Consider the following 26,446-nt stretch of genomic DNA (forward strand, 5'->3'; position numbering starts at 1 on the left):
AGAGTGCACTCATGCCCCCGTCAGTCCTGCACACATATACATGGATGTCCAGTGACAGTCGGGGATGATCGGTGCGGCGGAGACAGGTCTCCCTACATGGCTTTTAAGCTGACAGCCGCGAGAGGGAGAGAAGAAGAAGCAGCTGATGAAAAGCCATGCAGGGAGATCAGTGCTCACAGCGGTCCCCAGCTGCACCGATCATCCCCGGCTGTCCCTCATGTCTTTCTCCAGCGCCCGTGTTCTCCTCCAACACCCCCCCCTTCATCTCTGGCCCCCTCCATGTCTTCCTTATCCACCCGCTGTGTCTCTGTGTCTTCTTCTCCACCTCGCCTCATACCCCGCAGCCGGCTTCCCTCCTCTCCTCTCCTGTGGGCTGTGGGGGGGATCTGTCAGGATGGAGAGTGGAGGAAGGTCCCTTCCTTTTTTGAATGGGACATAGAGAGCTTTCGTTACCGATGTGACTCTCTGTGTCCTGTGATAACTGAGCAGAGTAAACTGTGTGTTACTCTGCCTCAGTTTATGAATGGAGAGGAGCAGCTCCTGCATGAGATGTAAATCACCTGTCACTCACATGGGGGAAGAACTGACTGGTATTTCTCTGTCTGTCAGTTTTTATCTCAATGAAAAAAGATAAGAGGATTGCTCAGAGCTGGATTAACTCTTCATGGCAAGACTGGGCACAGATGAAATGAAATCCTATACTGTAAAAGTTAAAAGCCTTAATTAAAAAAAAAATCAGGTTTACATCCACTTTAAGTTTACTTCTGCATTTACTTCTGATATGTTTTTTTTCATAGACCTTTCACCATTTTTGTTGTTTTATTGCTTGTCTCTGTACTTATTCTATCTTATCAATATCTTCTTGTAAGTGAGGTCGTAAAGCGGGGGTTCACCCTATAAAATAAAAAAAAATTTTTTTTTTCTTCTAGCCTAAAATTCGGCATTGTAGCGCGAGCTACAGTATGCCGGTCTTAATTTTTTTATCGCCGTACTCACAGTGTAATCGTTCCAATCCAGACGGAAGGTGATTGACGGCCGGCTCTGGCGCGTCACGCTTCTCCGGAAATAGCCGAAATAGGCTTGGCTCTTCACGGCGCCTGCGCATAGTCTGTGCGCAGGCGCCGTGAAGAGCCGAGACCTACTCCGGCTGTCTTCGGGGAGCGTGACGTGCCAGAGCCGGCCGTCAATCACCCTCCCTCTTCAAAGGAACGCCCATTCCCCGCGGGCAGTCAGAATCTACTATGTACGATTACACTGTGAGTACGGCGATAAAAAAATTAAGACCGGCATACTGTAGCTCGCGCTACAATGCCGAATTGTATGCTAAAATGTTGTTCTGCAGGGTGAACCACCGCTTTAAGGACTGGATGCAGTATTTTAACCACTTGCTGACTGCGCTATAACCGAATGACAGTTCTTAGAGGGCACCTATTGACGTCCTTCCAGAACCGAGCCCCCTGTGCGCCCTGTGACTGCTGTATCCTTTAGACACAGCTGATCATAGATCGGGATAAAGGGCCAATCGCAGCACCCCTTTACCACATGAACAGTTGTGTCCATAGGTGTGCACAGTCTATTGCATTAGGGTGTGCACCCCAAAGCTCAAACACACACTACAATGTTCATTCAGAAAGGGAAGGAGATGGTCGATTACATATTTACCAGCCCCTTCCTCCACTCATCCTAAAACATTCTTGCAGCAACAGCTGGCGGGAGAGGCGGGACGCTGGTAGCACTGCAGGGGGAAGGAGGGAGCCAGGGAAGTAGGGGGAATCTGTGCTGTAAAGGGTGATTAGGGTGTGCCTTTGCACACCTGGCACACACTGTGCGCACGCCTATGGTTGTGTCCAATCACAGCTGATCACGACGTCAGTGCCACCTACCAGTGCGTCCTCATCAGTGCCACCATTCAGTGCATTTTTATTTGTTTAGTAAAAAAATCTCAAAAACAGTAGTACAACCAAAAGAAAGCTCTATTTGTGTGTAAAAAATTATAAAAATTCCATATGGGTACAGTAATGCATGATCGTGCAATGGTCATTCAAAAGGCGACAGCGCTAAAAGCTAAAATTAGGCCTGGGCTGGAAGGCGGTGAAAGTCCCCAGTAGGCAAGTGGTTAAAAGGTCTAACTAAAGTTCTTTAACCCCCTTAGCGGTAAACCCGAGCGTGATTCGGGGTGGATTTTTTATGCTAAGAACGGATGTGCAGAGCGTGCAGCGGCGCGGCTTACCTTTCGCAGCATCCACAGACAAGTTACTCACCTTGTCCCTGTATCCTGCGATGCCTCCCCGCTGTGTGAGCGAGCGGGTCCTCCTCGCTCGATTCACGGTCTCCCCGTGTGCCGCCGATCTCCGTTCCCTGCGACGTTACGACGCACGGGGGCGGAGATCGGCGCCAAATTCAAAAAAGTAAACAAACACTATACATACAGTATACTGTAATCTTATAGATTACAGTACTGTATGTAAAAAATACACACCCCCCTTGTCCCTAGTGGTCTGTCCAGTGCCCTACATGTACTTTTATATAATAAAAACTGTTCTTTCTGCCTGGAAACTGTAGATTGTCCAAAAGTGGCCCTTTATGTCAAAAATGGTTTTAGATCAGCTAGAAAACAGCGATAATAAATTATAATCACTTGCAGAATTGTGCGATAGCGATTTGTGGGGAAATTCGTCATAAAAAAATAAAAATAATGACAGCGACAATTCTGCAACTGAGCACATTTCAGTGATTTTGAGTTGAATACTTTTAATTATAATTATATTATTATTTGTTATAATTATTTATAATTATTTATTATATTATAATTTGAAATTTTGTTTTTAAAAATAAATCATACCCGGGATGCCTGCAAGACTCTTGTTTGGTCAGATTTAAGTGAGTTAGTCCTAAAAATTACAGGCCTACAGTATAAAACGCCAAATTTCCTTGCAAAATAATTGTACCGCTTTTGGTACGTAATTCCAGACAGAATCATACCGCCAGGGAGGTTAAGGGAGGAGATCTATTGTATATTGCTGTTTTCACAGTTTGGCTACTTATCAATTGCTTTTTAGACAGCTTACTAATGTAGTGTGGCTACTAATAATATATTGGACAGAAGAGTTTATATATACTTTATGATCATCATTAAGATTTGAATGTCCTCTGCCTGTGGAAATCATTGATAAATTTCTCATACAGGGTTCAAAAGGCATGCCCGGTTTATATGGAATTCCTGGTTACAAAGGAGAGTTTGGAGATAAAGGTAAACATGCAATATGTGATTTATATGTTGTATGATTAAAAAAGTACACATATAATGACTTGTATGTACATTCCTCCATCCAGGTCAAACAGGAGACTCTATGGATTTACCAGGAGAGAGAGGGAACAAGGGTGTGATAGGTGACCATGGGTTTCCTGGTATGTGTCCCATATATTTTATCAGACTATGTATGTTCATTTTTTGGTGCTTGTTTGTGAAAAGACTACATGAGACTAAAGACGCTGCAATAAAAAGTGTATAATATGTCATCAGCGCGGATTTTGTGCCCCCGGGTATACTTAAGTGGGAGGAGGAACTGGGCTGTAATTTTGACGCGGCCAAGCGCCACCGCATCCTAAGATTCACACATAAATCCTCCATCTGCGCTAAGACACAGGAGACAAACTACAAGCTCCTATCACGGTGGTACAGGACCCCAGTGCTGCTCCACAAGTTTTTTCCGGAAACGTCGGACCTCTGCTGGCGCTGTCGCGCCGATAGGGGGACGCTACTGCACATTTTTTGGTCATGTCCCAGCTTGAGCCACTTCTGGCGAGTGATCCGCGAGGTGGCTCAAAAATTCATTGACCACGATATCCCAGCAGAGCCCTCGGTTTTCCTCCTGCACACATTTAGCATTCCGGAGAAGACGTACAAGAAATCTGTAATTAGACACCTGTTGGACGCAGCCAAGGCCTGCATCCCACTCCACTGGAAAGACGCCCACCCGCCGACAATACCCCAGTGGCTCGCAAAAGTGGAAGAGATTAGGCGCATGGAGGACTTGGTCCTCACAGCGCACAACAGGCAGGAAACCTTTAAAAACACCTGGCAGCTCTGGGATATTTTTAGATACTCGGCTGAGGGCCAGGCATTGAGAGAGCCCTCAACGGACGTGTGAACATATGCCTGTGGGCGGATGCCCTCCAGGCCCTGACCGGCTCTGTGCTTGCGCGGAGCGCTACATGCGAGACTCCCCCCCCCCCTCCCTACGGAGAGGCGGGCGACTAGAAGAATTAATCCCTACTCCCTTCTCTCTTTCCCTATCTTCGACCGCCCTCTTTTTCTCCCTCTCCTTCTTCCGAGCTACACCTCTGCTCTGTTCCTCTACCCTTGACCTTCTTTCACGACCCCCACCTGGGGGCCCTCCTGTATAAAAAGAAAAAGTTGGGGCCGGTTGCGCGGTCCGAGCATGTTGCTATGATGTTTTACCGCAGGCTGGGGAGCTCCTCCTCCCCTTCCCTGGGGGCCGCCACGGGCTGTTGGCGCGGGGCGGCCTTCGGGCCTTCCCCCGGGGACGCGGGCCCTTACCGGCGCTGGCGGCCCGCGGAGGGGCTTCCGAGGGGGAAGGTAGCAATGTTTCTAATGCAATGTGTTCTGTTGAAGTGTGACTCGATGCACTGCGTGCACTGTGTGTACTGATGTATTTTCTTTTGCTTGTCGGCCCGCGCGGCCTTATCCCTGTTTTACAAATAAAAAAATTTAAAAAAAAAATAATATGTCATCAGACTCACAGCAGAAGCTACAGATAAACTGATAGTATAAACATATATAGCTAGATTCACAGAGAGTTACGGCGGCTTATCAGTAGATACGCCGTCGTAACTCTGAATCTACGCGGTCGTAAATTTAAGCGTATTCTGGAAACCAGATACGCTTAAATTAGGCTAAGATACGAGCGGCGTAAGTCTCCTACGCCGTCGTATATTAGGGTGTATATTTACGCTGGCCGCTAGGTGGCGCTTCCGTTGTTTGCAGCGTCGAATATGCAAATGAGCAAGATACGCCGATTCACCGATTCATTCATTCATTCATTGCAAAGTTTGAATATCAGGGCAATCAAGATTTTACTACCGCTGACTACTTATACATTGCAGTACAGATAATATCGACCTCAGCAATAAAAACTGCACAAACAGCATAGGGCCAGATTCATAAAGAATTGCGGCGGCATAACGTATCGTCTATACGTTACACCGCCGCAAGTTTTCACCGCAAGTGCCTGATTCACCAAGCACTTGTGTGTAAACTTACGGCGGTGTAACGTAAAGGCGTCCGGCGCAAGCCCACCTAATTCAAATGGGGCAAGTACCATTTAAATTAGGCGCGCGGCGGACGTACTGCGCATGCTCCGTTTTGAAATTCCTGCCGTGCTTTGCACAAAGTGACGTCATTTTTTTGAACACACTTTCGTATTCCCGGACGTCTTACACAAAAAAAAAAATATTTGAAATTCGACGCGGGAACGACAGCCATACTTTAACACGGCTCGTCTAAATTTAGGCCATGTTAAAGAATGCCTAACTTTGCGACGGGAAAAAATTACTAGCGACGACGTAACGAACGCGAAAACCGTCGTGGATCGCCGTAAATGCTCATTTGCATACCCAACGCTGGAAAACGACGCGATCTCCACCCAGCGGCGGCCGAAGTATTGCATCCTAAGATCCGACGGTGTAAGTCAATTACACCTGTCGGATCTAAGGGCTATCTATGCGTAACTGATTCTATGAATCAGCCGCATAGATACACTCAGAGATACGCCGTCGTATCTCTTCTGTGAATCTGGCCCATAGTGTTTTCTACTTCTCGGAGCAAGAAGTCACCATAGAAGTCATCCAGAAATAATCTATTCTGACTTGATAGGGAATGCAGACAGTTCTAGACAAACAAGGACTGACGAATTGGTGTTAATAAAATATACATTTGGGGAATGAAAATCAGTTTGAAATGCATGCTGTACATATGCTATACTGCTTTTACAATTTCTGAACATTTTGTTGACTTTGCAGGACAAAGAGGAATACATGGAGAAAAAGGATTCTCAGGAGATGCAGGTTTTCCTGGCATTGAAGGAATGAGTGGAGATCCTGGACAACCAGGACAAAAAGGCCAAACAGGTATCTATTGGATACAAGACAAAAATATTGTTGCCTTTGTTGTTGTAATTGGTCTTAAGAAATATTTGTTAGAATGCAACATACTAATTGGCCCGGATTCGTATACATTGGCGCATATTTATGCCAGCGTAGCGTATCTAATATACGCTACGCCGACGTAGCGCAGAGAGGCAAGCACAGAATTCACAAAGCACTTGCCTCCCAAACTACGCTGGGTTCTCTCGGTGTTAGCCGTCGTAGGTGGAAGTGGGCGTGAGCCATGCTAATGAGGCGTGACCCCATGCAAATGATGGGCCGAGTGCCATACAAGTACTTAAAACGAACGGCGCATGCGCCATCCCGTGGACGTATCCCAGTGTGCATGCTCAGAATCACGTCGGAACTACTCCCTAAGATACGACACATCACTGCTTACGACGTGAACGTAACCTACGCCCAGCCCTATTCACGTACTACGAAAAAAACGACGGCTGTGTACCTTAGCATGAGTTGTGCCTCATATATGGGGAATAACTTTACACCGGATGTACGACTTACGCAAACCGCGTATATTATGCGCCGGGCGCAAGTACGTTTGTGAATCGGCGTATCTTCCTCATTTGCATATGTGCATAGAAAATCAATGGGAGCGGCAAATGCGCATAGGTAAATATGCGCCCACGATACGACGGATGAAGCCTATTTTTAGGCGTATCTCAGTTTGTGGGCTCGGCGCATGGATACGACGGCGCATATTTACACTTACGCGGCGTATATCGAGATACGTCGGTGTAAGTGCTTTGTGAATCCGGGTCATTATCTTTAGCAAAACCTCACAATATTATCTACCCACTACCATCCACTTGGAGAAAAACCATCGGGCAGTTAGGAAAAAACGAAAGACCTACCTCTTCTGAAAGACCGGTACGACGCTGGATGCCAAGGGCCTTGAGGCGATTAAGTTCGCATTTGTTGAGCTATACAAGTTACTCACTCACAACTTTTATGGCCAAAGCTCTTTTGACCATACTTCTCCTGTGAGTCACATGAGTGCACTTAGTTCTGCACTCCTGTGACCCAGATTAAGCCCACAACAGTCTAAAGCCAGCGTTTTCGGCTGACATCACAGAGCCGGTCCAGGTTCTGCAGGGATCTTGATAATAATGTTGAGATCCACCAAGATGCAACTGAGAGTCTGATAGCTGGATTCAAAAAGACACGCCTAACATTAGGCAGGCGTAGCGTATCTTATATACGCTACGCCGCCGTAAGTTAGAGAGGCAAGTGCTGTATTCACAAAGCACTTGCGTCCTAAGTTACGGCGGCGTAGCGTAAATGTGCCGGCGTAAGCGCACCTAATTCAAATTGTGAAGAGGTGGGCGTGTTTTATTCCAGTGCGCATGCTCCAAATTATGCTGCAAAGACTCATTGGTTTCGATTTGGTAAATTACGCCCAGCCCCATTCACGGACGACTTACACAAACGACGTAAAAATTAAAAAATTTGACGCGGGACCGACGTCCATACATTGGCTGGGCCAGCTTTTTGGTGGACTAACTTTACGCATGAAAACGCCTTACGTAAACGGCGTATCTTTACTGCGACGGACAAGCGTACGTTCGTGAATAGGCGTATCTCGCTGATTTACGCATTCTAGGCGTAAATCAGCGTTCACGCCCCTAGCGGCCGGCCTAAATAGAAAGTTAAGATACGACGGCGCAGGCCGTCGTATCTTAGCTAGATTTAAGTGTATCTCAATTTGAGAATACACTTAAATATACGACGGCTTAGATTCAGAGTTACGACGCCGTATCTACTGATACGCCGGCTTAACTCTTTCTGAATCTGGCTATGAGTCAGCCGTTCCTGCCCTCTCCACAGTCCAGGCATGTGATCATTGGATCGAAGCTGCCGCCATCTAGGTGAGTATGTAGGTTTATTATTTTCCTATCCACCATTTTCCACTTTTCTTTTAATGCAATTTGACCATTTGTATTTCTTATGTAGATGATGATTATATGGTCATTTAACTCTCTTCAGGTTTACCTGGCTTGTTGGGCATATCTGGACCTCAGGGGGATCCTGGATTTCCAGGAGTCCATGGTGAAAAGGGAAATTCTGGTTTCTCTGGTTTACCGGGTCAACAAGGTAATGGAATGAAAGTTTGTAAATGTATAGTTCCCAACTGTCCCTCATCTTTTTGGTTTGATGTGTAAACTTCTGTAGAAAAAAGTGTTATACTACACTAAACCTTTAATCCAACCTCTAAATTATTGGAATTGGTATTTTTGATGATGGAAAAGGGCCCCTGTGAATAAAGACAATTACCAGTATTTTTGCTCCTTAATTCTTCATTGGTTATGTAAGTTGGGGCATCAGATCTTTGTGTTCTTTGCTTACATACTTTGTGCTACATAGTGTCCCTCTTTGTCATCTCAGAAGGTTGGGAGGTAAGTAAATGTCTGCAATATTTATTATTGTTATCACTCAATTTATATTTTACTTTATTCCACTTTGTTTTAGAAACAAATGTTCTCAGTAGAAATTAATACAGTCTATAATCAAGTACAGTACCTGTCTAGGGATCCAGCGATGTCCTCACCTTCTTCAATGGGCTTTGGGTGCAGGCGTCGGCATCTTGGGTAAGAGAAGCCGGCAGTGAAGCCTTGCGGCTTCACAGCCGGTTTCCTACTAGGAATGTGCAAGCAGTGCTGCACTTTGTGAATGGTCCCATGGTCTTCTGAAACCTGTGATGTAGAGGGGGATCGGCGATTTGACTGAAAATGAGAGCGGGTACCTGTCAGATACATGCCCCGCCCCCAAAGAAAAGTGCCAAATGTGGCAGTGGAGTGAGAGGGTGGAGGATGCAAACAGGCCAAACTTCCACTGCTGGGTGAAGTTCCACTTTAAGTATACATCCATTCGAAGGTGCATGTTTGACTGCTGGGGATGCACAGGTTTTCCATGCATTTGCATGCAGACAGTCCCATTTATGTCTATCTGGATGCAGTAGATGTGTCCATGCAGCTGTACAGGTGTGAGAGGACATGAACCTGCACGACTGTGAAATTGGACCATCAGCTATGTCCATTTAGCCACTGCATACCAGTAGACAGGAATGGGACTGTCTAAATGCCGATGCATGAAACACCTGTGCACCCATGTAGGCAAACACAGCCCTTCACATGGAGGTATGCTTAAGTACGCCCATGTGAATGAGGCCTTAATAAATGCATAGTGTAGAGAGTAATATGAGCAACACAGGTCAGCATTAGGCTGAAATGGTTTATAATATTATGTGTTTCATTAGAAAATAGTAGTTAGTCACATTTAACTGGACTAAATTTGTAATGTTGAAGACATTTTGCCACTCTGCCATTTAGCGACCGGTTGAAGCAAACACTTCCAGGTACACTAGAATGGCTCCATAGAGAGTGAGCTGATTACTGATGCAATTATACAAGAACTTCATGTACATACTGATGCAGCCTTCTTACAAGCTGTTCCATTCTGGCTCTTCAGTATCAAACTGGATAGCTGTCAGCTTTAACTAACAAAACAGCCCATACATGACCCAGTTATCTGCAGCATAGGTCTAAGGCTGCATTCACACCTGAGCGTTTTGTCGCCTGAAGCGCGACGCCCCAAAACGCTAGAGGGGAAAAAAGACATTATTCTCTATGGAGATGGTTCACATCTCCACTACAAAACGCCTGACGCCGAACGCCTGAAGCCCAAACAAGTTCTGGACCCTTTTTTGTCGCTCGAATTTGGGCGTTTGGGCGTTTTACATTGGTGACCCTAGACCTGTAAAAATCGCGGTAAAAAATGCCGCGTTTTGTCGCGGCAAATCAAGGTAAAAAACGATGCGTTTTGTCGTGGCAACTCAGGTGTGAATGCAGCCTAAAGAAACCTAATTTGATCATGAATTGTTATATACAGTGTATAGCTTCACTCCAGAAATCTAAGCCCCTGGTACCCAACCTGTGGCCCAAAGGCTACATGCGGCCCTTTGGTATATGATGTCTGGACTTCAGGCCTCAGCAATTTGTAGCTAGAACATTGATTAGGGTAATGGCATTAATCTATGCTAGCCTAATGCAGTGGCATTGCTAGGGCGGACCGCACCTGGGTGACAACCGCCAGAGGGGTGTCACCTGTGAGCAGCGACACCGCTAACATTGCACCCTTAAGGAAGGGGGGTCTACACTTAGTGAGGGGGGTCTGTACTGAGGGAGGGGAATATATACTGCAGTAGGGGGATATGTACTGAGGGAGTCTGTACTCAATGGAGGCCGGTCTGTCCTTAATGGAGGGGGTACTGTACTGAGTGGAGGGGGGTCTGTACTGAGGGGGGACTATAGTTGGTGGAGGGGGGTGACACCATGTTTTTCCGCACCAGGTGACACCAACCCTAGTGACGCCACTGGCCTTATGTAACATGTTCCCAGTTTTATATTGTCTTCTGCAGCATATCCCCAGCCAAAAATGTAGCATGTCTATGATCTATGACCCTCAAGCTTTCTCTAAACATTGCATGAATTGTTATAACATTCATACCACATATGTAATTCTTTTACAGGTTTCCCTGGATTCAGAGGACGTTCTGGACTTGATGGCTTGAAGGGTACAAAGGGCCTTCAGGGACCAGCAGGTACAGCTTACATTAATTGGCTCTAGTAGAACAGCACATTTCACCCTATGATATGTATTGTTAATATATATGCATTCTTTTAAATAGGGGTGGATGTCTTTGGTGTCAGCGGTATTAAAGGCACTCCTGGGCAAAAAGGTGATCAGGGAGAACAAAACACTCTAGCTGGACTTCCTGGTAACACAGGTGGAATAGGTGCCAGGGGAGAGCCAGGTTAGTGCAACTTTCTGTACTTATCACTTATGGGGCCCATAAAAACGGGTTATGGAATATTCTGATTCTGCTCATTTAGTATTTGTGTTTGTGCAGCATGCTTACTTTCTGCAGATTCAGTTTATACTGAAAAGCAGCATGTTGGTGAAGAAAATGTGTGTTTTTTGCATGCTTGTCATTCCTAGTACAGGGTATGGTCTTCTCGTGTTGCTCACATTTCAGTTGTCATTTGCTGGCTCATGCAAGGCTGATACATGTTTAACAGCACATGAAAAAAGTCAGCTAGAATATCTTCTGCATTTTCTGACTCTATCAAATCAACATTTTGTTAAGTAGGAGTTTATTTATCATAACATTTATCCAGGACTTCACCTGAGCCTCTCCCATCCTCTGGAATGCTCTACCCCAATCTGTCCAACTTTCTCCTACTTTGAGCACTTTCAGACGATCCCTGAAAACTCATCTCTTCAGAGAAGCCTATCTGGCCCCCACCTAACAACTGTACATTTATTTTCTCCATCGGCACACCCCCCACAGTTATTACCTCTTGCATCTCTTGACCCTCCTTCTTAGATTGTAAGCTCTAACGAGCAGGGCTCTATGATTCCTACTGTATTAAAGTGTATTGTATTTTTACTGTCTACCCTCAAGTTGTAAAGCGCTGCGTAAACTGTTGGGGCTCCTGTATAATAATAATAACTATCGGATTGTAAAACAACTACTGTGAAAATCAGCCTTATCAGTCAGTGATTTGAAATATAAACTGCTTTAGTCCACATAATTTTTACCATCATACTAGGTGAACAAGATATTAAGAGTATAGAGGGTAAATTGACATGGGTTTCATCAGAAGCCAAATTAAATTACTTAAAGTGGTTGTAAACCCTTACATATACCCAGAGAAGTGACTGGCCTCAGGTAATACACAGGGAGTGCTGGATTTTAAAGCTTGTCTAATGCCTAGTACACACGATCGGTTTTCCCGACGGTCAAAAGACTGCCGGGAAAACCGAGGGGAAAACCGGTAACCGGCTCGTTCCCTTTTCCCCTGTACACACGGACGGTTTTCCCAACAGGAAAACTGCCAGGAGAACATTGGTCGGGAAAACCGGCCATGTGTATGCTCCCTCGCAGTGTTTCCCATAGGAAAACTGCGGGGGGAAAAAAACACTGCGATTCGCGGCAAGAAAAAAGAGAACACGTTCTCATTTTTTAAACCGCAGTTTTCCTGTCGGGAAAACTGCTAAGGAGCATACACACGGACGGTTTTCCCAGCCAAAGGAAAACACGGCAGTTTTCCCAACGGGAAAAACAATTGTGTGTACTAGGCATGAGAGTTCAGAAAAAAGGGGGCAGAGAGCTGAAGTTACACTCTGCAGAGCTCAGTGAGGAGAGCTCTGAGAGGTGATTGGAGGGAAGGGACACACACCCCTCCACACAGGAACAGAGCTGAGGCTGTCAATCAGCTGGAGGTCCAAACCCACCACCATTTCTCTCTTGGTGTCAGAAAAACTTCTCATAAGTGATTCATGCTGATAGCAGACGAACGGGGCAGCAGATAGAGCGCACACTATAGAGGGATATGCTTTCTTCATTTTTCATGTCCGAGGTTTACAACCACTTTAAAGGAAATGTATTCTATAATACTACTACTACATTAAAACTGTCACATGTAACAATGTCATTTTACATCAATGCCATTCATTATGATGCCAGAATCTGTCACAGTAGTGAATAATATATTTTGTTTGTATAAAATCAGCCCAATAATTCAAATGCATCATTGTATCAGAACAGAAGGCCTAAACAAAGCATTCAAATCAAACCCTGAATATTCCTATAGACTGTGCTAAAAAAAAACATCTGCAGAGCCTTGGGGACACTCTGCACATGCTCAGTTTGGTGTGCATTGCTAAAGAGTTTTTTTGTTTTTTTTTGGGAGGGCGCATGTGATCAGCACAGGTCAGACAGAAAGGCAGGGGTCATGCAGCCTCATAGGATAGTCAGATGAGAATGAAAACTCTTCCTACAAGCTTGAACCAGTGCTTGGCCAGACACTGATAGAAATAACAATGTGCATTGCAGTCTGCTTATGATAAAAGATATTTAGCAGTTTATATTTACTAGAATTATTGCATTTCCATGTTCTGTGTATTGTGGGAGACCAGATATAGGGAATGCAAGGTACTGGGTTTACTAACACTTAAAGAACAGTTATAATAAAATTGTATTATGGTATTAAATTATGCTAGGTAAGTGATTGCTACATTATGTGTTACACATATTGATAATAAACATTTCAAATCTCTATTGGTTTTAGGTGTACCAGGTGTAACTGGTTTGCCTGGATTAATTGGAGTTCGTGGACTTCCAGGTGCATCAAATTTGTCCGGAATCCCAGGAGATATTGGGCCCGCGGGGCCTCCTGGACAGCCAGGTATTTATTTTTCTTTGGAACAGCTTTTCTCAGTATTTTTACTGCATGACCCTTGAAATAAAAGTTTAACAATTGTAGTACTCCTTTACATTAGTGGTCAGTGGAGACATTCCGTCTTACATTGGTGGTCGGTGTAGAACCTACCCCTTACATTGGTCATCTGTAGAAGGGCAGATGCCCCCTCCCCCTGCCCCAAAGCACCGCCCCCCCATGTTGAGGGCATGTGGCCTGGTATGGTTCAGGGGGGCCTGCCCCTTTCCTAGCCTGCCAGGCTGGTATTTTTTCCCAACATTTTGGCGTGGGGTTTCCCTTAACCACTTCCAAACCGCTGTACGACTATATACGGCCACATTTTAAAGATGGATATCTCGGTAACGGCAGCAGCTGCTGCCACAACCGAGGTATCCATCTTTAGTGTGAGCGGTCCTGTTAACGATAACGGCGGTCTCCGCGGCGGATTCGCCGCGAGATCGCCGTTATCGGCGGCGGGAGAGGGCCCCTCCGGCCGCTCTCCCGCGCCGTCCGCCGCTTACCGTAGCCGTCGGTAGCGGCGGAGGAGATCGGGTGCGCTCAGCTGCTGACTGGGGATGCGAGTGAAGGGAAAAATCGCCCCCACCCGTCCCCATAGCTCTGCTGGGCGGAAGTGACGTCAAAATGTCAGTCCCGCCCAGCGTCTTAAAGAAACATTTTTTTTTTGTCATTTGAAAAAATGACAGTTTCATTTTTTTTGGTTTTTGTTTTTGCATTTTAGTCTAAATATGAGATCTGAGGTATTTTTGACCCCAGATCTCATATTTAAGAGGACCTGTCATGCTTTTTTCTATTACAAGGGATGTTTACATTCCTTGTAATAGGAATAAAAGTGATCTTTTTTTTTTTTTCCAGTGTAAAAAATAATAAAATAAATAAAAATAAATAAGAAAAAAAAAAAAAATTTAAAGCGCCCCGTCCCGACGAGCTCACGCGCAGAAGCGAACACATACGTGAGTAGCGCCTGCATATAAAAACGGTGTTCAAACCACACAAGTGAGGTATCGCCGCGATCGTTAGAGCGAGAGCAATAATTATAGCCCTAGACCTACTCTGTAACTCAAAAAATGCAACCTATAGAATTTTTTAAAACATCGCCTATCGAGATTTTTAATAAATAAAAGTTTGACGCCATGCCATGAGCGGGCGCAATTTGTAAGCGTGACATGTTGGGTATCATTTTACTCGGCGGAACATTATCTCTCACAATATATAAAAAAATTGGGCCAAATTTATTGCTGTCTTATTTTTTAATTCAAAAAAGTTAATTTTTTCCAAAAAAAGTGCGCTTGTAGGACCGCTGCGCAAATATGGTGTGACAAAAAGTATTGCAATGTTCGCCATTTTATTCTCTAGGGTATTAGAAAAAAAGATATATAATGTTTGTGGGTTTTAAGTCATTTTCTAGCAAAAAAAATGTTTTAGTCTTGTAAACACCAAATCTGAAAAACACCCACGGTACTGAAGTGGTTAAAACCCATACCAGACCCAAAGGGTCATAACAATGACGACTATAAAACATTCATACCATATTTTAAAACATTGCAGAAGCTAGACACCACACTTTAGCTGAAAAAAATTGAATCTAGAAACAGCTGACAATACAACGAAAGAGAAAGTCACGGTAACATCACACATTCTGACTTCTTTATGCAAATAGGCAAATCTTTTCCATGACAGATATCTGTCTACATATGGCCAGCTGTACCATTTGAAGGATTTCTGTGAAAAGCATAATCAGAGCAACCATGTTTCTTGGATTTGTTTTCAGGCCATCCAGGGCCACAAGGAAGACCAGGTGTGTCCTCTCGACCTGGTGAGAAAGGAGATCCAGGACCATTTGGAATACAAGGAATTGTTGGTGAGAGAGGAACTCCTGGTGACAGAGGATTCCAAGGTTTTACTGGCATTCCTGGTTATCTTGGGTTAAAAGGTATGGTGTACTATCAATATCCTGCTGTTCTTAACATTTTTTTGTAATGCTGCTGTGCATAACAATGTTTTTTTTGTTTAAATCAAAAGGTCAGAAAGGTCAACAGGGCATTATTGGGGACTTTGGATTACCTGGATTTTCAGGAGACACAGGGCCTAAAGGACCAAAAGGTGACAGAGGGTCTACAGGTCAGTACCAAAACAGTTTTACACAATCTGTAGTCATGCTTTCTATATAAAAAATGTTTTTGAACCAGTTATTAGTAACTTACCACACCAGAAGCACCACTGTGTACAATTAAATCCCCAAACATTGTTTCTTGAATTCTATGGCTACCTTAAGCCTCGTACACACGACCGTTTTTCCTGTCGGGAAAACTGCCATGAGAGCACGGCCATGTAATAATAAAAGTTGTATTTCCCGACAGGAAAACTGGCGGGAAAAAAAGAGAACAGTTCTCTTTTTTTTTTTTTTCTATGGGGAACATTGCGATGGAGCAAACACGGGTGGTATGTCATGTCTTGGCAGTTTTCCTGTCGGGAAACCCAGTCGTTTGTAGGGGGGAAAAGGTTACCGAGCAGGTTCTCGGGTTTTCCCCTCAGGTTTATCGGTGGTAAAAAGTCTGCCGGGAAACCCGTACGTGTGTACAAGGCTTAAGAAAAAATGATGGCCTATATGACAGAAACAATACATAAATAGAAAATTAACACACAATTGTTTTCGTGCTAATAAAAACAATTAGGTTTTCAGAAACAAAAAAAAATTAGTTTCAGCTTTTTTTCCTTTTTCTGGGTTTAATGACCAGCCCCCCATAGGTGTATCGTTAAATGGAAAAAATAGCATTAAAGTAAATAAAAGGGAGAGAGGCAGCCTACCTGCCTAGGGTTTTATTTCTTCGGCCTTCTGGAGAACTCCTTGTTTTATACCACCATTTTATTTTTGGTAAACCGGTGCACTTCAGACATCCAGTCCCAAGCCTGTGATGCAGACATTCATTTTCAACTTCGCTGTCTATCAAAGACCTTCTGCAGTCCCCCTGTGTACAGCACTGATGCAAATACAAGAAAAATGTGCAGCTCTCCTCTAAATGCTACACTGCACCTATAATATAATTTTCGTGTATTTATAGACTATAAGCACAGCAATTGTGTAAATTTAATACTTATATGAAAACATCAGTTTTGTTTACAAAAACCCCCAAAAAATTGAATTATACAATCATATACATTGGGATTGATTTAGTAAAACTGGAGCGTGCAAAATCTGGTGCAGCTGTGCATGGTAGCCAACCAGCTTATTACTTAAGCTTTGACAATAAAACTTGGAAGCTGATTGCCTTCTATGCAGAGCTGCACCAGATGTTGCACTCTACAGTTTTAGTAAATCAATCCCATTGGGGGAGATTTACTAAAGCTGGTGCAGCTGTGCATAGTAACCAATCAGCTTCAAGATTTTATTGTCAAAGCTTAATTGAACAAGCTGAAGTTAGAAGCTGATTGGTTACTATACAGAGCTGCACCAGATTCTGTGTGCACCAGTTTTAGCAAATTTCCCCTATTGTGTCCAAAACAATCCCATTTCATAAATGTAACAATGTGTCCATAAATAAAAAAGTATATTTGTGGAATTATTGCTACATTTTTTAAATAAGATTATTATTGACATAATGTATATGATAGTATAATAGGATTTGTGAGGTTTATAAACCAAAGGGATGTTTTGATGTAGGAATAGTATTTAACAGGATTGCACTCATAACCTATAAATACACCAATATCACTAATGCAGTCTAATTGTGCAAATTCAGATTGTTAAAAAAAAGTTATTCATCCTCCTATACCACCCAACCTACAGCCCACAAAAGGCATTGCTTGCAAAGAGGTTTTTATGTCTGCTAATGGGAAAATTGCCAAAACCTAAATTACAGTAAACTAAGTCAGCCACATTTCTTTGGCACATTCTAATCTGATTTTTATTAGAAATGTACTAAATTAATTTCTTGACTACTGGAATTATTCTGTAAATGCAAGCTATAATATCTGTTTTGTTTTTTTAACTGATGACATATAATATATATTTATATTTTTTGAAGATGATGTGTTAAAAGCAGAAAAAAATAGCATTTTAGTTTGTTGTATATGGGGCTGTGTAGCCGCAGACCAATCAGGTTGCCCATGCTGACCTGTGTCCACAGCCAACAGCGCCTACAGTTGGCACGTGAGCATCACAACTGGACCAGAGAGCAATGGAAAAAGCTGGCCTGGTCCAATAAATCACGTCTGCTTTTACATTATGTGGATGGCCGGGTGCATGTGCCTTGCTTACCTGGTGAAAAGATGCCAGTAGGTTGTAGTAAGGGAAGAAGGCAAATTGGCAAAGGCAATGTAATGCTGTGGGCAATGTGGTGTTAGATTAACCTTGATCCTGCCATTCATGTGGACATTACTTTGGCACACACCGCCTATCTAAACATTGTTGGGAAACAAGTACACCTCTTCATGGAAATTATATTTCCTCATGGCAGTGGCCTCTCTTAGAGGATATTATGCCCTGGGATTCTTTAAAACTGCTTCAAGACTGGATTGAGGAAAACAAAAATGAGTCTGACGTGGCCTTTAAATTCTCCAAATCTTAATCTAATCGAGCGTCTGTGGAATGTGCTGGAAAAACAAATCCGATTCCTGAAGGCCCCACCTTGAAACTTTAACCACTACCAATGGCTTTATACCAATTACCACAGCACACATTCAGAGGTCTAGTGGCATCAATGCTTCGACTGGTCACTTCTGTTTTGGTGGCAAAAGGGAGGCCTACTCAATATTAAGTGGGTGCCCATGAAGTTATGGTTGACTGGTGAATATTTACACAATTTTTGTTTTACAATAAACCATTTAATACATGGCAAAGGATTCCCAGAAGACTGTGGATTTTCTAAAGAAAGAACACAGCAAAAGTTGTCTCCTTTCCTTTCTCTCATTGAAATGTCGGACAGATTCCTTCAGTGGAAGTATATATTACTGCTCTGACCCTTTTGCTTGTTTGCAATTCCCAGCTTGCGTTACTGAGCTCTGTAATAAGGGGTAAGGAGAAAAATTAATAATGCAATCCCCATTATTTAAACTTATGGCAAAAAAAGAGAGAATGCTAAATAATATTATGCAATATTTCATATTTACTTACTAGAGCACTAAATAGAACAAATATTTTTTGTCCTTAAAATAATAAAAAAAAAAGTTTTTCTTTTTAAAAGGTCTACAGGGTGCTCCTGGAGAGCCAGGATTACCTCCAGTACCCGTGCGCATGAAAGTGGACTCAGGTCCTGTTGGTGTGTTTGGAATTGTTGGTCCACAAGGCATTCCAGGTGACATGGGACCTCGGGGTCCTGAAGGTGCTAAAGGTATGGCTGTTTCAAGGACATTAAATATCATGCATTTACAAGGCAACGTGAGACAGTGTTAGCAGTATGTTTCAACAGCATCTTTTACACGTGTATGAAAAAACTGTCTGTGCTGCATTTACCAACTAGTAAGATTCTGCCCCGAAGACATTAAAATCGGGAATCTGATTTTAATGAACAACAAAATGCAGTGTAGAATCTGAAATGTTAAAATGCGCAAGCTTCAATAAATGTAATATCTATGAACAATTCTGATAATATCTAAACCAGGTAGGACATTCAGCTAATGAAATATATTGAACATGGAGGCAAATCTTTCTTGAGATGCAGTTCATACATGCTCTGTTAATGTTTCATGTTCAAGATAGACTATTAGTAGAGTATTAGTATTAGTAAATATGTATACTTTTAGGATCTCATACTACATTTCATACTTTTTGAAATCTTTAAAAAGGTTATATGTTTTGCAGGTGTTCATGGTCCACAGGGTAAGGAAGGAGTACCTGGAATACCTGGAAGGTCTGCTGCCCCTGGTGCTAGAGGAGACCTGGGATCAATGGGACAAAGAGGACCTGAAGGAGGTAGAGGTATGTACACCATCTTTGACTGTTATCCAAAAACTTGAGTGCCAATGAAGAAAAAAAAATGTATAATAATTAGGTATTGCTTGTCATTAGGTTGTATCACAGAAGGGAACTTCTTTCCCCGCACTTATATTGTAAAAATAATAACTTTGTATTTTGCACTAGATCACTTGATTGAAAATGATGTTGATCATTATGCAGTGCAGTTTAAAACTATATCTACAATCCTTTTTATAAATGAATAAACTGTATAGAGCATAATAAGGAACCCTTGAATATGACCTATTTGTACACACCCCTATATAAAGACTGGAATAGAAAAACGAATAGTCAGAGGCAGCCTAATGCTGCCTGATTGTCAGTTAGATGATCAGTGGATAGGAAGTCATGTTATTGTGACTGCCTGCCAGCAAATTGTCACTGTGGTTTCCTCTATGACTGAGATCAGCATATGACTGGTCAGCACTAGAGCAAAGTGGGGCCATGGCCGTTGTGAAATCATGAAATTGTCATTCTTTGTTTAGTTTTAGTGCACATATGTACAAGTCTAACCCTTTGAAATCTTACTAATATACATCTATGTCCACATGGAAAAACACATAGTCATTTTCTCTTGTGTTTTGTAGGAACTTCAGGTGTACCTGGTAGTGCTGGACATCCAGGGATGCCAGGAAGAAGTGTGAACATTGGCTATCTTCTAGTGAAACACAGCCAGACTGAGCAAGAGCCAATGTGTCCCGTTGGCATGGCCAAATTATGGAGTGGATACAGTCTATTGTATTTTGAAGGACAGGAGAAAGCACACAATCAAGACCTAGGTACATTACCCAATGTATTTTGCAATATTTTATATAATTGGGATGTTAAGTCAGGTCTATGAGATTTTCATAAAAATGACGTAAAATGGCAAAATAGAAAATGACATATATGATGCAGTCTTCCTCCCCGTAAATTAGTTTCTTTACCTGCAAAAATATAGAGGAAAACTTGGACAGCCGCACTCCAAAAAACGTTCCTTTTATTAAAACTGGTCACAAAAAATACATGCCACAGCAAAAAATAGAACAAAAGCTGACGCGTTTCACACTGTCTCCCAGTGCTTAATCATTGTTGATTAAGCACTGGTAGACAGTGTGAAACGCGTCAGCTTCTGTTCTATTTTTTGCTGTAGCATGTATTTTTTGTGACCAGTTTTAATAAAAGGAAAGTTTTTTTGAGTGCGGCTGTCCAAGTTTTCCTCTATATTTTTGCATTACCATTGCATTGCCGGCACCCATGGTTTGGATTCAGTTAGAAGGCTCTTTGGTTTCATCTGAGCCGTTACCCCTTCCTTTAGTTTCTTTACCTGCTTATCCTGCAGATTTCATCTTCCTTTAACAGACCAAACTGTGCAGAAAATGGGGCAGTTAGAGGGTTAAACCATTTAACACTGACAGGGAAGCTTATAATTGCCAGTTTTTTTTATGTGAAACCTTTATTCCAAAAAGCAAAAAAAAAACTATTTCTGCACCTGCCTAAAAAGTATTACTTGGAGTTATGCTTTAATTTATGTAAAGTTAATCTAACACTACACTATGCACCACAATGAACTAGAAAATACAGTATACTAGCACTATTTTAGTATATTACGGTTTATTATGGTGAGTTGCAATGCAGGTTCATCCATTCAGTGCATCGATTTTGGATATCACTGAAACATTACTAATGCATGCATAGATGTGAAGCTGGCCCAACACTTTACATCCCTAAAACTTAACCATAACTTCACCCTTAAAGTGATTATAAATGATAACATTGTAAAACAACCCATTCAGTTTAAAATAGAAATTAAAGACAAAACATTAGTGTATGTGTATATATATATAATAGAAACTATAAATACCTTGCTTTAAATTTTTTGTAAGTGATCACATAAACATTGAATGACGAAAACCGCATTCACTACTTAATAAATAAGTCCCTTAGCGTGAAATCCGGTCTCATGACACTTTGGTTCTGAGTCATGTGATTTGAAATCAAAGTGCAGGGCTATGTTTACACTTGAGCTTGAACTTATTCTTAACCCCATTAGGAGCATTTTTTGTCTGTATATGCTTTTTTCAGAAGTCTGAACCTTGAGCATTTTTTGTTTTAGCCAATAGAAAGTTAGTACTACTAGGTCAGGGAGAGGCAAGAAATCCCACAAAAAAATTACTTTTTTTAAAGGTACTACCACTAAAATCTATAGGGACCAAAAACTTGTGCCTCTTCCTCAAGGAAACACATGTACTTTTTCGAGCTTTGCGCAACATGCTTCAAATGACACTAAGGGGGTTATTTACTAAAGGCAAATCCACTTTGCACTACAAGTGAAAACTACACTTGAAATTGCACTGCAATTGCACTTGGAAGTGCCGTCTCTGTAGATCCGAGGGGGACATGCAAGGAAAATAAATAACAGCATTTTAGCTTGCACATTATTGGATTATAAAATCAGCAGAGCTTCCCCACATTTCAGATCTACAGCGACTGCACTTCCAAATGCACTTTTAGTGCAATTTCAAGTGCACTTTGCACTTGCAGTGCAAAGTGGATTCGCCTTTCGTAAATAATCCCCTAAGGGTTCATTGACTAAAACTGGAGAGTGCAAAATCTGGTGCAGCTGTGCCTAGAAATCAATCAGCTTCTAACTGCAGCTTGTTCAATTAAGTTTGTACAAAAGTTAAGTAAAAAATATCCTGAAAGTTGATTGGTTTCTATACAGAGCTGCACTGCCCAGTTTTAGTAAATCAACCTCAATGCTAATTTACCATTGGAGGCAATGAGAGCCCTTATGTTGAGCATTGAAGTGCTTTCTAGAAAAGCACTTTAAATAACTCATGTGTGAATCAGGGCTTAAGCCCTAGTACACTTATAGTACACTTATACAAGAAAAGAAAGTAAAAAACCTGGTCGGAACCGCAGTAGTAACAATCTGATTGATGTTAGTACAACGATCTCCCCAGCTGAGCTGGGTTGTTCTGAAAAGAGGATGCCCCCCGCCAGAACACTCCGGTCAGCGCTCTCATTGGCTGAGAGCACTGATCGGGAGTTGATCAGCAGAGCTTTTCCAGTCATGCCCCATTGACAGAAGCTTGCCAAACGCCCAACATTTAGCCAAACATTTGGCCCATGTCTACTAGGATTTAGGGTGTCATTACTTCAATTTAGGCCCTGACCTTAGCAGAATCTTCATTCATTTTACTGAAGACTCTAATATAAGGAACTACAAGGCATTGTGGATCTGGGTTACATGATCTGGAACGTTAGATAATGCGTAATATATTGCAGTTTAACAGCCAAAGATGTGGTGAATGCATTCGTTTTCTTTTTTTTAACTTTTTTCCTTATTTATATCTGGTTATTCTAGCAGTGAAACACTTCCTGTCCAGGGGTGACAATGCATGTTGTCACCCTAGGGAAGGAACCGTGTTAGGATTATGGAATATCTCCATAGTATAGTGTTTGGTAGTACACAGAGAGAAATGAGAGCAATGCTTTGAGTGCAGTAGAAGCAGACAGCCCAGAACATTATCAACTCGCAAGCCATTTGGCAGGATCCATGGAATATGCAATAATACTGTATGATTTAATGCACAAAACACAAGTTAACAATCTATTCTTTACAGTTTGTCATAGTTTACAAAAATAAAATCCCCAGTACTGTATCCTTAAAATGGAACCACCGATATTTTGTTTCAATAGGTCTCGCTGGATCTTGCTTGCAGCGCTTCAACACAATGCCTTTCCTGTACTGCAACCCAGGTGATGTGTGCTACTACGCCAGCCGTAATGACAAATCCTATTGGCTGTCAACCACTGCTTCTCTTCCAATGATGCCTGTGGTTGAAGATGAAATCAAGCCTTACATAAGTCGTTGTACGGTCTGTGAGGCTCCTGCAGTAGCAATTGCTTTTCACAGCCAAGATAGCTCCATCCCGTTCTGTCCAGATGGCTGGCGAAGCTTGTGGATTGGATATTCATTTCTTATGGTATTTCATTTCTTTACCCTTACTTTTTTAATTAAAGCAACCATATGTGTGTGTAACAAGTATCGCATGCCAGTTTATATTTCCAGTACTTTAGTACATCAGTTTAACTGTGGCACGTTGATAAGATCAGGCAACAAGTTTCAGGCAACAAGTTTCTCCTCTCCATTGATCCAGTAATCATCTTCAGGTTTTTTGTTAGATCCTTGTGAAAGAGTAGGTGTAGATATTAAAATAGAATCACAGATTACACAAGCACAGGAAAACAAGACAGATAATACAATTCTCTAATAGAAGTTACCCGTATTTATCGGGGTATTGCACGCACCCACTTATAGCGTGCGCCCCCAACCTAGAAGGGAAATTTTAGAAAAAAAAATACTTACAGTTTGAATGCCCCTTGGTGTCTTGCCCGGCGTCCATCGGCGGCCTTGTCCGGTCCGGCGTCCGTCTGCGGCCTTGGTGGTGTCCTCCCGCGCTGTCTCAGTCAAATCCCGGCTTCCCGCACTGAGTTTGAACTGCGCCGCCGACATATACCGAGCGCAGTACACTCGGGCACGTTCGGCGACGCTCGGCTTCTCACGCATAAAGGCTAGGAGGCGTCACAGAGTGTGACCGCGAGCGAAGCCGAGCCTGGCCGAATGTACCCGAGTGTACTGCGCTCGGTATATGTCGGCGGCGCAGTTCAAACTCACGCGCGGATATCGGTGTATATCACGCACCCACGATTTTGCCCTGATTTTAAGGGCAAAAAAGTGCACGGTATACACCGATAAATACGATATCTTGTGCTGTATTTTGTCATATTTGTCAGAACAATGGAACCATGACCATGTAGGAACAGTAGGCGCAGGCATATAAGAGGTTTAAAACTGAACTCTAGGAAACACAATTGAAAGTCTTATATTAGAGCTATTTTTCCTTCCACTGGTACTTCTGTCCTTTTAGTGTGCACAGCTCTGCCACGCAGTACAGCCAGCCTGGCGACCAAACTTTTGTCTACTACAGTTAAGTGACACAGCTGGGGGTCACTTACCCACCCACAGCCCACGATTGAACAATGAAAGAGCAGCAGCAGATTGATTAAGTCTTTCCTCTCCTCCTGTCAATGTGTCCCTTGTAAGCACATGTGCATGCAGAACACGTGGTTGGTCCCTAGTGCTGCCCCTCCTTTTCCCAATCAGTTCTGCTGTAAATGGGGATTGCATTTAAGGAGTTTTTAATACATAATAACATTAAATGATGTGTTTTATATCAGAGTGAGTGAGTAACTTATATAGCGCTAACAAATGGAAACTAAATCGCCTCAGGCTGGGGTTTAGCATATAAAGGAAAAATAGCAAGCACATATTTAGATTTATTTTCGTCTTTAAAAGAGAAGTCTGGGTTGTTGTTTTTTTGGCTATTCATACTTACCTCGGTGGATGCAGCATCAGACTGATGCTGCATCTATCCCCCGGCATCTCTGCACTGAGAACCGAGCCACCGAACACCGCCGATGGCTCGGTTCTCACTCCTCTCCAAGCAAAGCCATGCTGACTGTCAGTCAACATGGCTCCTGCTCTACCTCTCTGCGCTCATTTGGAGCACTGAGCCGTAGAGAGGCAGGGAGCAGCTGTCTCAGTATTATGAAAGAAATGTGTCAAAATTATGGACATACAGTATAGACCAAAAGTTTGGACACACCTCATTCAAAGAGTTTTCTTTATTTTCATGACTATGAAAATTGTAGATTCACACTGAAGGCATCAAAACTATGAATTAACACATGTGGAAATTATACATAACAAAAAAGTGTGAAACAACTGAAAATATATTTCATATTGAAAATAACTCTGAATGAGAAGGTGTGTCCAAACTTTTGGTCTGTACTGTATGCATAAGAAATGCATATGATTTATTCCAAATATTAAATGAACTGTTAAATGTTTAAATCATTTTAAATTATTAAAATGATTTTGGATGAATCTATGGGTTGTTTGTTTATCAACCAGACTAACATTTATTATGATTGTTGTGTTGCAGCATACAGCCGCCGGTGACGAGGGAGGAGGACAGTCCCTTTCTTCTCCTGGTAGCTGCCTGGAAGACTTTAGAGCGACTCCATTCATTGAGTGCAATGGTGCTCGTGGGACTTGCCACTACTTTGCCAACAAGTACAGCTTCTGGCTTACCACCATTGACAACAACTTCCATAGCTCTCCGGCTTCAGATACACTGAAAGCTGGCCTCATTAGAACTCGTATCAGTCGCTGTCAAGTTTGCATGAAATATCTGTAAAATATATTTATCTTTTTTATGTGAAAAAATCAAATTAACAGAATTAATATTGGTGCTATATTTTTAACTTATTACCTCACTAAATACAAGCTGATCACACATTTCTTACTCCTACATATAAAGTTATTTTTTTTTTACTCTTACACTTGTCGCTGGGATCAATGTGTCTTCCAGAACGTCCATTTAGGCCATAAACATGTATAGCTAATTTTAGCCCAAGCATATTTATATACAAGGTGTTTTTCATTTATAATATTACCAGACAAAATAAAAAATGAAAACCCATGTATTTTTGGCTGATGCATTGTTTCTTGCATTAGACCGTTAGGGCAACAACATAGCATATAATGAGTAAGGTGGGTATAGGGCATGTCCACCCAAACCTGCTAATTAAAGTGGAAATTTACCCATAACAACTTGATAAAAAAAAAACATTCTTTAGCAAGGAACAAAAATTACAGATTAACAACTATGCTACCAAGATTACTGTGCACTGTAAATTGACTCCAACGTTGCTTGTGTGTCTTCTGGCCTGAGGCCACCATTTTGCTGAAGTTCAGAGCCCCTGAACAGCAGTAAATTATAAAGTAGAACTAAACCCAAAAAAGTTACATTCCTGAAATGCCTGGATTGCTAACTGTCACATTTGCTTGTGTTCTCAACCAAGCTGTCAAACCATCACATGGCCGGTGTCATAACTGATCGCATGTGCAGCACCATGGCAGTTGCAAATCAAACAGCAGTTTTCTTGGCTGTAAGGCTGCTTTCACATTGGGCGGTGG

At 42.4% G+C, this 26,446-nt stretch overlaps 1 protein-coding gene across 1 annotated transcript in view; it reads left to right on the forward strand.

The window, feature by feature from the left end:
* The window catches only part of COL4A2 (collagen type IV alpha 2 chain), a 273,847-nt gene extending 247,894 nt beyond the window's left edge, over positions 1-25,953 (forward strand). Inside the window, exons 36-49 of the mRNA XM_040336208.1 lie at positions 3,187-3,250; positions 3,334-3,408; positions 6,043-6,150; positions 8,170-8,277; positions 10,712-10,783; positions 10,871-10,996; positions 13,317-13,433; positions 15,235-15,396; positions 15,486-15,584; positions 18,647-18,793; positions 19,264-19,380; positions 20,004-20,195; positions 23,101-23,387; positions 25,410-25,953. Coding sequence (XP_040192142.1) covers positions 3,187-3,250; positions 3,334-3,408; positions 6,043-6,150; positions 8,170-8,277; positions 10,712-10,783; positions 10,871-10,996; positions 13,317-13,433; positions 15,235-15,396; positions 15,486-15,584; positions 18,647-18,793; positions 19,264-19,380; positions 20,004-20,195; positions 23,101-23,387; positions 25,410-25,664 — 1,929 coding nt within the window. The 3' untranslated portion in view covers positions 25,665-25,953. The remainder of the gene's footprint in view (positions 1-3,186; positions 3,251-3,333; positions 3,409-6,042; positions 6,151-8,169; positions 8,278-10,711; positions 10,784-10,870; positions 10,997-13,316; positions 13,434-15,234; positions 15,397-15,485; positions 15,585-18,646; positions 18,794-19,263; positions 19,381-20,003; positions 20,196-23,100; positions 23,388-25,409) is intronic.
* The last annotated feature ends 493 nt before the right edge of the window (positions 25,954-26,446 follow it).

The sequence above is a fragment of the Rana temporaria genome, chromosome 2, assembly GCF_905171775.1.
Source record: "Rana temporaria chromosome 2, aRanTem1.1, whole genome shotgun sequence".
Taxonomy (NCBI): domain Eukaryota; kingdom Metazoa; phylum Chordata; class Amphibia; order Anura; family Ranidae; genus Rana; species Rana temporaria.